Source organism: Anguilla anguilla, chromosome 8 (genome assembly GCF_013347855.1).
Source record: "Anguilla anguilla isolate fAngAng1 chromosome 8, fAngAng1.pri, whole genome shotgun sequence".
NCBI classification, from domain to species: domain Eukaryota; kingdom Metazoa; phylum Chordata; class Actinopteri; order Anguilliformes; family Anguillidae; genus Anguilla; species Anguilla anguilla.
Window position 1 is genome coordinate 45,225,226 of NC_049208.1, and position 13,892 is coordinate 45,239,117.

General features: G+C 39.0%; 1 protein-coding gene across 7 annotated transcripts in view; it reads right to left on the reverse strand.

Moving 5' to 3' along the window:
- LOC118233205 (ankyrin repeat and IBR domain-containing protein 1-like) overlaps positions 1-13,892 on the reverse strand; it is a 252,676-nt gene that overhangs the window by 223,761 nt on the left and 15,023 nt on the right. For all 7 annotated transcript variants that reach the window (XM_035428618.1, XM_035428620.1, XM_035428621.1 and 4 more), the window contains exon 3: positions 1,524-1,824. In XM_035428618.1, the coding sequence (XP_035284509.1) occupies positions 1,524-1,824 (301 nt within the window). The remainder of the gene's footprint in view (positions 1-1,523; positions 1,825-13,892) is intronic.

The following is a 13,892-nucleotide window of genomic DNA, read 5'->3' on the forward strand; positions in this document are numbered from 1 at the left end:
GTTGCGCCGTGGGTCTGGACGGTTTCGTGCTTGTTACTACTGATGGTCATTGAATTGAGTGTTGCTCTGGATAAGAGCATCCGCCAAATGCCTGTAATGTAATTGTCCTGTGAACATTGTTCACGGTTATTCTTGGCAGGTCTTGCAGACATGTTGTGAAAAAACCATTGAAGTGTTAGCTGTCACTGCTAGTCTGAAGTAGTCAGGCTGGCTAATAGACCCATTTTATTTTTGTTAACAAACTTGTGCAAACCTGGGGAAAAATTGTATCACATTGGTAGGCTATCACACTACTGCAGGCTAGTATGTTCATTCATCAATGACTGAATGTACGAAGTGCATTTAATTGTGTTTCTGGTTCTTTTATTTCATGTTCGCAAAGCTATAGAAAATATAAAGTTTGGACAGATAGGATAAAACACATTAACGAAGACTAAGCTTTTGACAACACTAATTTCAATAGTCCGTTTGAAATTGAGTGTAACTTTTGTTACCAGTAGCATTTGGTCTGCATAGGCAGCCTGCCTTTGATGACTTAGCACACAAACAAGGGTGGAGCAGCTGACAGCGATCATTTCAGTAAATTACTGTGTGACATGATGTGTTGATAACTTAATGCTTAAAGCCAATTTTAACTACATTTTAGTTTGGCCAGAGTGGAAAAGGCACTAGGCACCACCAGAAGGGGATTTAATTGAGAATGGATGACACTTTGAACCAACAAGTTCATAGAGATTGATGTACTTTCTTCACTTCATCCAACGTCCCCACATAGATTTCTTGACAGATGTTCTAACGAATTCAGTGTCTCTGTTTCCTGTGCATATTATTAACGAAAAATCAATAGCAACAATACTTAACTTTCAGCAAAGTTTAAAGAGAATTACAGTTTCAAAATTAAGTCTTCAGAATGATAGTTATATGGATTTTATTCTTATTCATAGTTGTCATCCTTGCATCATTATTCAGAAATGTGCATTCTCTACTGTACCACAACTGGTTAATCATTAAAATTCTTTATTCGGAATACTGATGTAATCGTAATATAACCACGAAACCATGAAAATCAGTAAGACACAGCAAATTAAATTGCAACACATTTTGCTTGAAGTAGTACATGCACAGCACTGGGGAAATATGACGGGGAAAAAGGGACACTGAATTCCACTGTTATCTGCGATCACGTGCATGCATTGGTTGTGCTCTGTGCTCCAACACAAAAATATCATCCTGTTACACTTAATTTTTCAGGATCAAAACTATACAATAATTATAAAATTATCACTCTTGATAAACTTTTATACACTTTATTCATGTTATTTATTTACTTATTTATTTTTTATTTTTCTGCTCTAAAAGTGTTTACACAGCAAAAAGTATACATCATAGAGCAACTAAATTAAGCAGGCAGGTTCCCATTCTGCTCATGTAAGAAAATTTACCCAGACTGGCCAGATAGTGGTGCTATATGAAGAAAGTGAAATTTTTAGGGCCGTAACTTCCTTAACGCAGGGAATCCCTACCTCCACACAGATCTTCATCCCTGAGGCGGCTGCATAGTGCAAACAGGTGTTTTTCTTGTTGTCAGTGGCATTGATATTGGCTCTCTCATACTCCCCTTGGTCCAGTTTGGCACCAGTCCATTTGAGGATCATCTGGAGGCAGTCAGCACGCTTCTGCTCATCTTCAAAGGGGCGGGTAATGCGTGGGAGGAGCACACCTTCTGACAGCAGGATCTGTGGTCCCATGCAAAGTAGGTGTAGGGCGGTCTCATTGTGAATGTTGCGCTTGTTGGGGTTTCCATCTTTGCAAAATAGGAAGGATCTGCCAAACAAAAAACGGTAGGGGTTCTGGTTGATCATCACCAATCAAATTCTCAATTCTGCAGATCCCATCATTTAGCAACATGCTGGTTTCTGAGATCCACACACCTGAGGATCATTTTCCTAAGTACCAAATAATACAACATATACTACAACATTACATTACATTACATTACAGGCATTTAGCAGACGCTCTTATCCAGAGCGACGTACATAGACAACATATTAGTGAATCAGGTAGGAACTTTTGCCTTAGCATCCCTTCAACATAGGCTACATGGTGACAAGTACAGAGGACCAAACCTGTATATAAATAAATTCATTCACAAATAGATTTCTTTAACCATTCAATAAAAGTTTCCGGTTACTGGTCAATCATTTTGATGAGCTGAAATCTTGCAGACTGAATGAGCAAGCATTGCTGACTTTCACCAACAGCATGTGGATAAGTTCATCATGGCAACTAAGGACCACTGTTTCCCTTTCAGTTTACAAAAAGTAATGTAAGTCACCTCTTGTAGTTCACATTGTTAATTCCTTTAATGAATTTAGCTAAAAGCCTCAATTAGATCACACTTAAGTCTCCTTTTTCTAAGTGTGAAGAGATAAAGCATCTTAAGCCTTTCCTCATAACTTCTATCTTTCATACCAGTAACCAATTTGGTTGCCGTTTGTTGAACCTTTTCCAGAGGCTCGATATCTTTCTTGTAGTATGGACCCCAGAACTGCACACACTACTCCAAGTGTGGTCTAACAAATGTATTGTATAAGTGTAACTTCCTCGCCTTTATACTCAATACGTTTGGCTATACATGTATATATCTCAGCACCCCTTTCTTACTGCTACAGTACAGTGACTAGAACTTGAAAGGCTTTGATCCGCCGTTACTCCCAAGCATTTTACAAATTGAGCACATTCCAGTTTTGTTCCTTCCATAAAGAAATCTTGCTTTATGTTTTTATCTCTCACATATAGAACTTCACATTTAGCTATATTGAATTTAATTTGCCCAGTTTCTGCCCACTCCTGGATTTTCTTTAAAACTACCTGGATTACTTTAGTAGATTCCAAACTATTAGCTGGACCTCCCAGTGTTGTATCATCTGTAAACTGAACTCATGTCCTTGCAATCCCTGTCAAGGTGGAAGACTAACCCTAACCCTAACCCTAACCCTAACCCCAGCACCAATCCTTCAGGGACACTTCCCTCAGTACCCTGCTCAAATAAAATCCCTCCTACTAATCTTTGTGTTCTACCCTGTAGCCAGTTCCGAACACATTCTGAAATGCATCCTGTAATTCCTACTGCCTTCATTTTGCCAATAAGATTCTTATATGGCACCTTATCAAATGATTTTTGGAAATTTAAGTATATAATATCATAAACCTTATTATAGTGCATCAGGTATGAAGAATGGAAGCAAGGTAATATCATACCAATATATAAACAAGGCCACCACAGAGCGTGGCATATGCCCCCGACCGCAGTATGTTGTAAACCACATAATGTAGGTACCCCCCCCCCCCCCCCACACTGTATAACACACCCTCCTCCTCTCTCTTTATTTTGGGTTCCAAACTAAATTTTTGCACTACAAATTGCTGAAAAAAATTTCACACCACACTCAACCCATGACGCATGCATTTTAATCACAAGCCCTCTAATGCCAGCTAAGGCTGTCCAAAGTGCCATGAAATTGAGTTTGAATATTAGCTTTTGTAATTAGTTAGAGTTCGAATATATTCCAATATCATTTGCATATAATTCACAAAAATAAGCTGCTTATTGTCGGGCGCAATATTGCACGTGATGCTCCCTCTAAACTGGCCTGCGCGTTATTTTCCACAAGCAGGCAGTAGAATGGAGGACATCGGTGAACTTTCAAACTAGGTTACTACATCTGGGGCCTCATTTACAAAACGTATTTTAGATCAATTGTGTGGCGCGTACGTAGAAAATCACGTCAAAGTAGTGAGTAGTGGCAGTTTCTATAGCCAACTACGCAAATGAATAAAGCACTTTCTCGTGGATGTAATTTTATTAATCACAATAATAGGGGAATGATTGTTTATAGGAAATCCCTGTTTATTTCTTAACACAAAAACTATTCAAACGGCTAATACTTGTAGCCTAAAACAACATAAACAAACTAACCAGAGTATGTAATTTAACTTCTTTCATCATCCAATTTTATCAAAATCTTCAGAACAGAAAGGAAACATAGCCTGCCATGGGAACATTATTTAGCCTAAATTGTTAGCTGACCAGATCTGTTGAACGAAGTGAAAAAAGAGACTGGCTCGCGAGGCTAGCTGACCAGTAACGTTAGGTGTCCATGGAGCTGAAAGTATCACCGGAGGTTATTCGCAAGGAAAACCAGACGAACCACTTGCTCTGGGTCCAGTGCAGAACGTTTTTTGTTGACAGACGAAGTAACGTTAGCACAGGAAATAAACTTTGCGTGCATGAACATGATTCGCTGTATGAAAAGCCTGTATATGTTAATTACAAAACGTTAATTAAATTCATGTTAATTAAATCCAAAACTAATATTCGAATGCTCAAATTTAGGTTCGAACTTTAAAAAAAAAAAAAAAAAGATGTTCGAATATTTTTCGAACTTTGAATATTTTTTGACAGGCCTAATGCCAGCCCCCCTATTATACATCGGCAACACCTTGGAGGAGTAATATCATCTTTAAATGGTCTCTGTTGTTCTCAACCATGAGGGAGGTGACGCCCAACTTCAAACTGAGATTGGAAACGGGGCTCGCAAGTTGATATGAGGTGAATCGTCAACAGTGTCTAATGTCTTATTTTCACATCGAAATGACAAAGTAAACATATGCTGTAAAAATAGTGCATTGTTTACTGATACATCACGAGGCAATGGACTACTTACATCTTGTAACGTCAACCTGAACTTGAAATCGAAATAGAAAAGTATGGCATATGCCCCTGACTGTACATGGTCAACCACATAAAGGCAGCCATATTGGATGAGAGGTGGCGTCACCGATCTAAACCAGCCTTCATGTGGTCAAGTCCAATTCACCACCAAAAAATCAGCCCAATCAACAAAGGCGTTTTCTGTTAAATGAGCGGAAACCAAATTCAAGATGGCGGCCATATTGAATGAGTGGTGGCGTCACTGATTGAAACCAGCCTTTGTGTGGACAAGTCCAATTCACCACCAAAAAATCAGCCCGCTCGACAAAGGCATTTTCTGTTAAATGAGCGGAAACCAAATTGTTGACGGAAGACGAACGGGGCCTCGACCTAATGCCCCTCCTGCCTCCTACGGAGGCCGGGAACATAAAAAGGGGACCATACTAATCCAGGAAACTACAGGCCTGTCAGTTTGACTTGCAAAACCCTCACTGCAAAAGCACCAGTGAACTAGGCGTTTGGTCAAGGTTTCTGAGGGAAGCAACAATTTCTCAGAAAAACAGAAATGAGTGTGTGACAGGGTGACTGTCATACCAAGGCCTGTCTAAGGGCGTTGGAAAGAGATATAAAGGAAAGAGGTGTAAACAGAGGTTTGAGACTCTCTTCTCGTACTCTGAAATGAGTGCTTGAACGGTTTCTCCTATTTGGCCAAATAAAAGTTGTATTGCTGAATTACTCTGTGACCCGACTAAATTATTTGCCTCCGATGAAGGTAAAATCCATGACATCTTCCTCGTATATATATAAATGGCCTTGACAGGGACATAGATATTATAGACAAGTATTATTATATATTAAGTATATATTATTAGCCAAATTTGCAGATGATACAAAACTGGGAGGTCCAGCTCATAGTTTGGAATCTACTAAAATAATCCAAGAAGATTTAAGTAAAATCTAGAAGTGGGCAGAAACTTGGGAAATTAAATTTAATACAGCCAAATGTAAAGTCCTGCATGTGGGAAATTAAGATATTAGACAGGATTACTTTATGGGAGGAACAAAACTGGAATGTGTTCAATATGGAAAGATTTGGGAGTAACGGTTAATCAGGTGCTAAGCACTGTGCTGTAGCAGTAAAAAAAGGCCAATAGGATGCTGGGATATATAGCCAAAAGTATTGAGTAGAAATCCAAGGAAGTTATACTTATCTTATACACTTGGAGTACTGGGTGCAGTTCTGGGGACCGTACTACAAGAAAGATAAAGAGGCTCTGGAAAAGGGTCAGAGGAGCAACAAAATTGATGACTGGTATGAAAGATAAAAGCTATGAGGAAAAACTTTAACTGCTTAATCTCTTCAAGCTTAGTAAAACGTGACTTAAGGGTTATTTCATTGAGGCATTTTAATTCATAAAGGGGATTAATAAGAGATTCTTCAGGTTGAGATCTATTAGTAGAATGAGGGAACATAAATGGAAATTAGCAAAAGGTAAATTCCATACAGACATTAGGAAGAATTTTTCACGCAGAGAGTAGTCAATGTGCTCTTGCTGTGAGTACACAGGAAACTGAATGGCATGCAACAGCAAAACCCGCACCCCATACTCCCTCAGCACCTCCCACATGACACCCCGGGGCAGGTGCTCTTATGCCGTCTCCAGTTCCACAAAACACATTATGAAAAAACAACAAAGTAGATCATAGACCTTTGGCCCAAGGTGTTCGAGTACCATGTACACTTATGAACATCCTTGGGTTCGAACATGAGCCCCTTTTCCACCGTAGGGCCGAACGGTTCTGAGCACGGAGAGGAACGGTTCCAATGGTGTTTCCACCTGGAAACGGTTTGGCGCAGAACGCTTACAAACCATGCCCAGCATGATTTTTTTTCGGCACGGTTAGACAACCGTGCTCAGTGCAGCAGAACCGTTCGGGTGGGTGGGCTTAATGACGTAGGTATTCACTGACTGGTTTCACATTACGTCAGTTTTGTGACTCCGCATACGGTCTCTTCATGTCTTCTTCCGTAAGCTAGGTCGGTAGAAAAGCTAATATAAATAAAAATGCCACTCAAAAATCGTATTCCGTCATAACAGCAAGATAAACATGACAATAGCCAAGATATACCAATACAGCAGTGAAAAAGCTGCTCACTGAATAACAAAATAAACAAGACAAAGTTTTAAAAAATGATACCATGTCATTCTACAGTCAATATCTGCGACTAAATATTGAATAAATAAAATAATAAAATAATAATTAAAAACCATACTATTGGTTTTACGCGTAGAAATGTCCCTTTTGAGACTGAGTGGTCATATATTGTCTTGGACAATCCGTTTGTGAAATATACCTGCATTTGTGATGCCTGGGGACCTTCCAAAATAGCTGTGCGTAATACCACACATGTCGTTTAGGGTATTGTACCTTTTTAGTACAATCTAGCTTGATTGACAATTCATGTATTCAGTAGGTGAGAGTATAAGCTTTCTAACGATGTATAACATGTCTAATTTTGCTTCTGGAATAGCGTTTTTTAGGTCAGCGTAACCGCAAATTTTCTTATCATCGCATTCACTCACTTCACTCTGTGGTAGCAGTAAAAGACGCTGCACCTAACGAAACATTGTTAACGATTTCACTAAATTTCTTGGAAAATACTATTATTATTCTGGGCATAGCTAAGCCATATATTTGCTGATAGACCTAGCTGACATCATTTTCTGGAGCAAAACAGAAGCGGACTGAACTGTATCAATGATTTACTGTCTCTGTCTCCATCTACTGAACACAGATAAAATTTCATCATTGCTATATAAGTATTACTGCTCAAAATATTTCAGTTATACACGTTATTTTTTAAATTGAGTGTCTTTAAATAGGTTAGTGGTATTATATAATGTGGATATTTCACACTGTAATGTAAGCGTTAGTTAGTAGTGTAATAGTTTTTGTGATTCAACAGTGATGGTCAGTGGAGGATACGCTAAGAAGAAAAACCAAGAACAGACCAAAATACACAGAATCCTCGTTCATATCGTCAGCCAACGAAACATAACGTAACAAAAACAAAACAGAATGGGGAGCGATGATAACAACTGGCACATATTTATTATATACACAACGGGACGCCGTTGCTTATCCGCCGCGTCACTTGCTGTTGTCACTAGTTTTTCTTAGATACTTTCTAGTCCTGGTTTTAGCAGCCCGACAGATGGAAACAAACATGGTAACCGTTCTCACAAGTCCTGAGCAGCGCGGAACGGCAGGGAGTGGCCCTGGTAACAGTTCGGCCCTACGGTAGAAAAGTGCCTATGGTGTCCGTTTTGGAGAATGACCATGAATGGCACAGAATAACACCGCTGGGATTCAGTTCCTCCAAATCACACCCCTCAAAGTTTCCCAGTCATTGCCTACCTATCTAGTCTATCTAGTATTTAGGCAATCAGAGCAATAGGTTAGGAAAATGGTGAGCATTGTTGGGCTGAATGGCCTGTTCTCGTCATTATGTTATGTTATGTTATATGTTATGTTAAGTGCCTTCGGAAAGTAGGCATGATCCTAGTCGATGCGCTGTCCTAAGTTGGTCTAGGGAGGGTGTAGACTACCACATGCCTCCTCCAATATGTGGAGTCGCCAGACGATTCTTTTGACCTGACAGCAAGGAGTTTCACTGGGAGAGCGTAATGCGTGCGGAGGTTCACGCTGTCTCCCCCAGATCCCCTCCCTGCTGAACAGGTGCGCCGACCAACCAGTAGGAGTCGCTAATGCAACGATCAGGACTCATACCCTCACCGGCTTCCCACCCGCGAACACTGCCAATTGTGTTCGTGGGAACATCTGACCAAGCCAGAAGTACTGCTGCCGGGGATTAAACCCGGGTCTCTCCGGTGGTAGGCGAGTAGGCTACTTATTGGGATGGCAGGTATGCCATCCCGCCAAGTTACGCCTTGGCGGGGGCATGCTCCCATACCTATACAGCACCGAGAGTTTGGCACTTTTCAGGGTTCCCCACAGAAATAACCACAACAGCCACAGACACTCAGCCCTTAAAAACATTAAATTCTGTACATTCTGACCCCATTTCAACAGACAGATTTCATAAACAACTTCACATGTCCACACAATAAAGCCCCAAACTAAGGGGATTTTGCGTTTTCTCCTTCTTCTTCTTCTCATTCTTATTTTTCCTGCCGCCTATCCCACTAATAACATGTCTCCCCATTGGACATTTTACCGACACCCGCCAAATCTTCACCTACACGACCCAATGGAAAACTCGCATACACACGCAAACTATCCATACATTCTTACTCTGAAACATTGACAGTACAAACAGCTAGTCCGCCTGTGGCGTAGTGGGTAAGGTTACAGTCTTAAGAACACAAGGTCTAAGGTTCGAACCCAGGTAAGAGCGCCTTTCTTTAAAGGAGTACCATGGTGATTCCCACACTTCCTCGTTTTTATGTGCTACTTGCACATGAGCCATTGAAAAAACACAATGAGTACAGTATTAAATATGTCCGTTCTGCATTTTTGGAGAAATATGCGTTTCAAATTTACCGTCCTATTTTCAAACGGTTGACAAAGTTGTCAACTTGGTCCGTCACGAACACAGTCCTCCCACACCACTCCCCTTTTCCACGCCCCGTAAACCCATGGATAACTCCAGACCCATAGTTTGCGCGGCTGGCTTACAGGCAAGACAATGCACATATTTCACTAACGTTAGGTTCACTTAAATTACAGTAACCTTTAAGGACTATTAGATTATTTCTGGTTATATTAATTTAACTAACTAGCTAACGTTAGCTAGCTAGGTAGTTTGCTTTCATAACGCAATGTTATCGATAACGTTAGCTAGCCAGTTCGCTTTTATGAGGACGTCATAGTAGTGCTTTCATCTTAACTTGGCTAGCTAGATAGCAAAAATTATAATTGGATATAAGTCAACATCTTTACCTTAGCTATCTATCGGTACTTCATATACTACTAAGCTAGCTAGCTTGTGAAAAGTCTCCCAAAAACAGCACGTATCATGGGGGTAGCTATGGTAACGGGCCACGGTCTGTCAATCATAGCTCACTGACAGTTAACATAACTGACAGTTCTCCTTACCACGCCCAGACGGTTCGGGTGACCTTTTATAGTGGGAAATTTAGGCTTAGAAAAACACGTTTTAAAGTACATTGAAATGACTGCAAATGTATTCCTTTTATTACAAAGTTACACCAGTTCACCGCTGTGCCATTTCTACTAACTACATTTCTTCACTTGGCTACCGTACAAAACCTTCTTATCAGCAAACGCCACGTTCCTACATTCATGTTACCTTGCCCTGTTCTCTATCTAGCCACATACAAACAATTACGTGCACGTTCTGCAACTCCCCATTAAAACATTTACATTTAAAATCATGATTCACTCATAGTTATAACTACTAGCACTGAACATGAAAAAAACACAGCAATGCAATGGCTTTCACGTGTTACTTAAACCTCCACTTTGACGATTTATGCTACACAGCGAGTGTTATATATACCATTCGATAAGGAATATATGCACGCTCATGGTCATTCCATTTACTTCGCACTATACTCCATGATCATGTCAACCTTCACCTAGATGCCCACTCTGCTAAAAACATATTGTTTCACCTACGGAATTTCATAATTTCATCCCAATTTCTCTCACACTGTTTTCATTTCCTCATATGCAAAGCCTGCTGGGACATATGCGTCTGCTCCTATTCTGCACTATCATGTTTTCCGGTTCTAGTTTAGCAAAACAGCGAAGAGGATTCCTACCTGCAGAAAAGCCTATCAAAATGCCTTATAAACCTTACAAACACTAAAAGTGCATCTCCACAAAATAACAGACAACGGAGCTGCACAGAAGGATAAACCTTACAAACACTAAAAGTGCATCTCCACGAAATAGCAGACAACGGAGCAGGACAGAAGGCTACACAAGTTGCGACCTAGGGAGTTATAATTCTACTGATTTGCTGATTCTTTTGTCAGTCAAGGCTCGGTGGATGGACGTCAAATCCGTGAGTACATAAACTGGCCATATTTCATCTGCGTTTCTGATTCGTTTACGCTTATGCCACTGCATCCTTTCTCACAGACACTGTTTCACAGCAAACCGAAACTGCTGAACGGTACACGCTCATCAGACTGTACAAATTCACACAACGATAGCCATAATCCACACCCGTTTTTTACAGGGTCGCATTTCTCACTCTCATAATAAAACGCTTTGCAAAAAGAACTGATATCTCATAAAAAACAAGTTTTCAACGTACAAAAATGCCAAGTTACTAAAAAGTATTGATATCAAAATGACGCCAAGTTACGATACTACAAACAATATAGGCTATCTTGCCTCACCGAAATGACATAAGATGTATCTCAAAGCAATGCTACCCAATATTTCCTCAGTTCTTTCAAGTCACTTGGCCCTGTGTTTTCTAATCTTACCATTTCACAATCTCATGCAAACTTTCTGTCAGATCAAAGAGACAAATATTTCGAATTGCCTCATGGAACACATTGAACATTGTACATTGAAATTAATGTATAAATTCATTAATGTACAAAACTGCTGCTGAGCAACGACAGGAAGCACATTTCTCCAGAAAACATGTTTATACTTGCTTCTGAACTGAATTTGAGTACATGTGCAAGTTATTGTATATTTGCTACGTACAATAAATACTGCATGTAAAACACATATTGTACATACATACATAGAGAACTTCTTAATCCGCATGGGGACATTTCCCTGGCAGCATCTTACATTCACATTCACGAACACACTTGTACCAAGAAACATACTATCATTCACGCAACAGAAAGCCTGGGCAGCGAAATACATAGGCCTACATACCAATACAAATTGGACATATACACACCTATTCAATCAATCTTGACTGTGAGAGAGCCATCCACACATATGTTTGGCCTGTCCATGTAGTGCATGCTTATACACAGGGCCAAGTGACTTGAAAGAACTGAGGAAATATTGGGTAGCATTGCTTTGAGATACATCTTATGTCATTTCGGTGAGGCAAGATAGCCTATATTGTTTGTAGTATCGTAACTTGGCGTCATTTTGATATCAATACTTTTTAGTAACTTGGCATTTTTGTACGTTGAAAACGTGTTTTTTATGAGATACCTCTACACTACCCAGACGGCCCCGTTACAGCCTTATTCTTAAATTGATTAAATTCATTTTTATTCTCATCAATCTACGGTATATAAAACAGACGGTATTAGTAATCACTCGTTTATAAAGTTGTTTAAGTAACGTGTGAAATTATGTGAAATTGTGAAAACTGTTGTACAAAAGTACTTTTCTCACGTTCACTACTAGTAGTTACAATAATGAAAGAGTCATGTTTTTAAATGGAATGTTTTAATGGGGTGTTGCAGATACAACATACATACTAATTGTTTGTATGTGGATAGATAGAGAACAGGGCGAGGTAACATGAATGTAGAAACTTGGCGTTTGTAGATAAGAATGTTATGTGCAGTAGCCAAGTGTAGAAATATAGTGAGTATAAACGCCGCAGTGGTCAACCGGTGTAACTTTTTTTTAAAAATCTATAAATGTGCCGTCAATAAATGCAGTTAGCTGCCCGTGAGTGACTTTTGGTAAACATATGTATCGAAGATTCTGATATTCTGCTAAGTTCAAAAGCAACAGACAATTATTAGTTAGCAAATATAAGTGTAAGAAAATGTTAGTTTAAGATATGAAAAGATCTGCCTGAGGACGAGGCGGGATTCTATCGTCCAACCTTGTGCTTCCCAGTCAATGACATTATCAGTGCGCCACTGTCAAGTAGCTGTCCAAGGTGTGAATTTTCTTGGTAAAAGGTGTCTGTGGTTTTAAAGAAGAAGACAGTCCAGTAAGCATGGTTCGGTGAAAGACGGGGTAGCTGTGGTGCAAAAGCAATAGTTGAGAAGTAATAGACAATTATTAGTGAGCAAATAAGCATGTACAAGAAATGAAAAATGTGCTTCAGGCAGGATTTGACCCAGTGACTCAACGAGTCATAGACTGTGACAATACCACTGAGCCAGTGGTTTAAAAATGATCTCAGCTAACTCTTTGAGTACTCTTGGGTATATGCTATCAGGACCAGCTGCCTTGTTTGTCTTTAGTTTAAGTAATTAATACAGTACTTCTCTACAAAAGACCAGTGATCAGATTCTTAATGAATTTAGCTATATGTTTTTATTCATTTTCTGGGGGGCATTTCAGAGCACCAATAAGCGTTTCAGTTGGACTCTAGATGTGACTGCCAACAAAGCTTCAAAATTTAATCAATTTCTGTCAATCTGAGACTCTGGTGGTGGTTATTGGTAGTATGACACATTTGCATTATATGTATCTTATTTTTCACAATTTTTAAAAATAATCAAACATCTCCTTTACACCACGTCTTGGGCCATCAGGTCTTGAGTTTTGGACACCATTTAATGCAGCTAGCTTCTGCTGCTTGGACAGCGGAATTCCTGTAGATTGGTAAAATATTATGTCTGTCATAAGCAAATCAAATTATGAATGAATCACTGCATTTATATTAGAGCCCGACCGATGCCAGATTTTTGGGTCCGATGCCGATCCCGATTTTGGAGAGTCCTAGCCCACTGATTACCGATGTTTTGACCGATATTTTGTCAAAAAGTGCAACATTTTCAAATCAATTTGAAAAACTTATATTTTATTAAAGTTTCTATATTTAAGAACATTTAACTTATAAGCAAACAAATAAAAATAAAAATAAACACACAAAGAACTTTTTAGATAAAAAAATGTAAAAGATGATATTAAATTAAATATATATATATATATATATATATATATTAACACCATCTTTAAGTGTGTGAAATCAAAATAACTCCACACCTTGCTTGTACTCCTTTCTTTTCCAGCCATCTATAAAAAATTAATTTAAAATAATCAGTTTTCCAGTTTCAAACATGTATTTTTATAAATATTATTATTATTGTTGTTGTTATTAATTTGTTATTATTTCTTAGTATCTATTCTCAGTAAATGAATTATATTTTCTTATTTTATTCCTACTACATGATCTCAAAGAGTAAGACTTTATCTAGCGAGCTTCCCTGTCCATAAGAATTTGGTGGTGAAAATA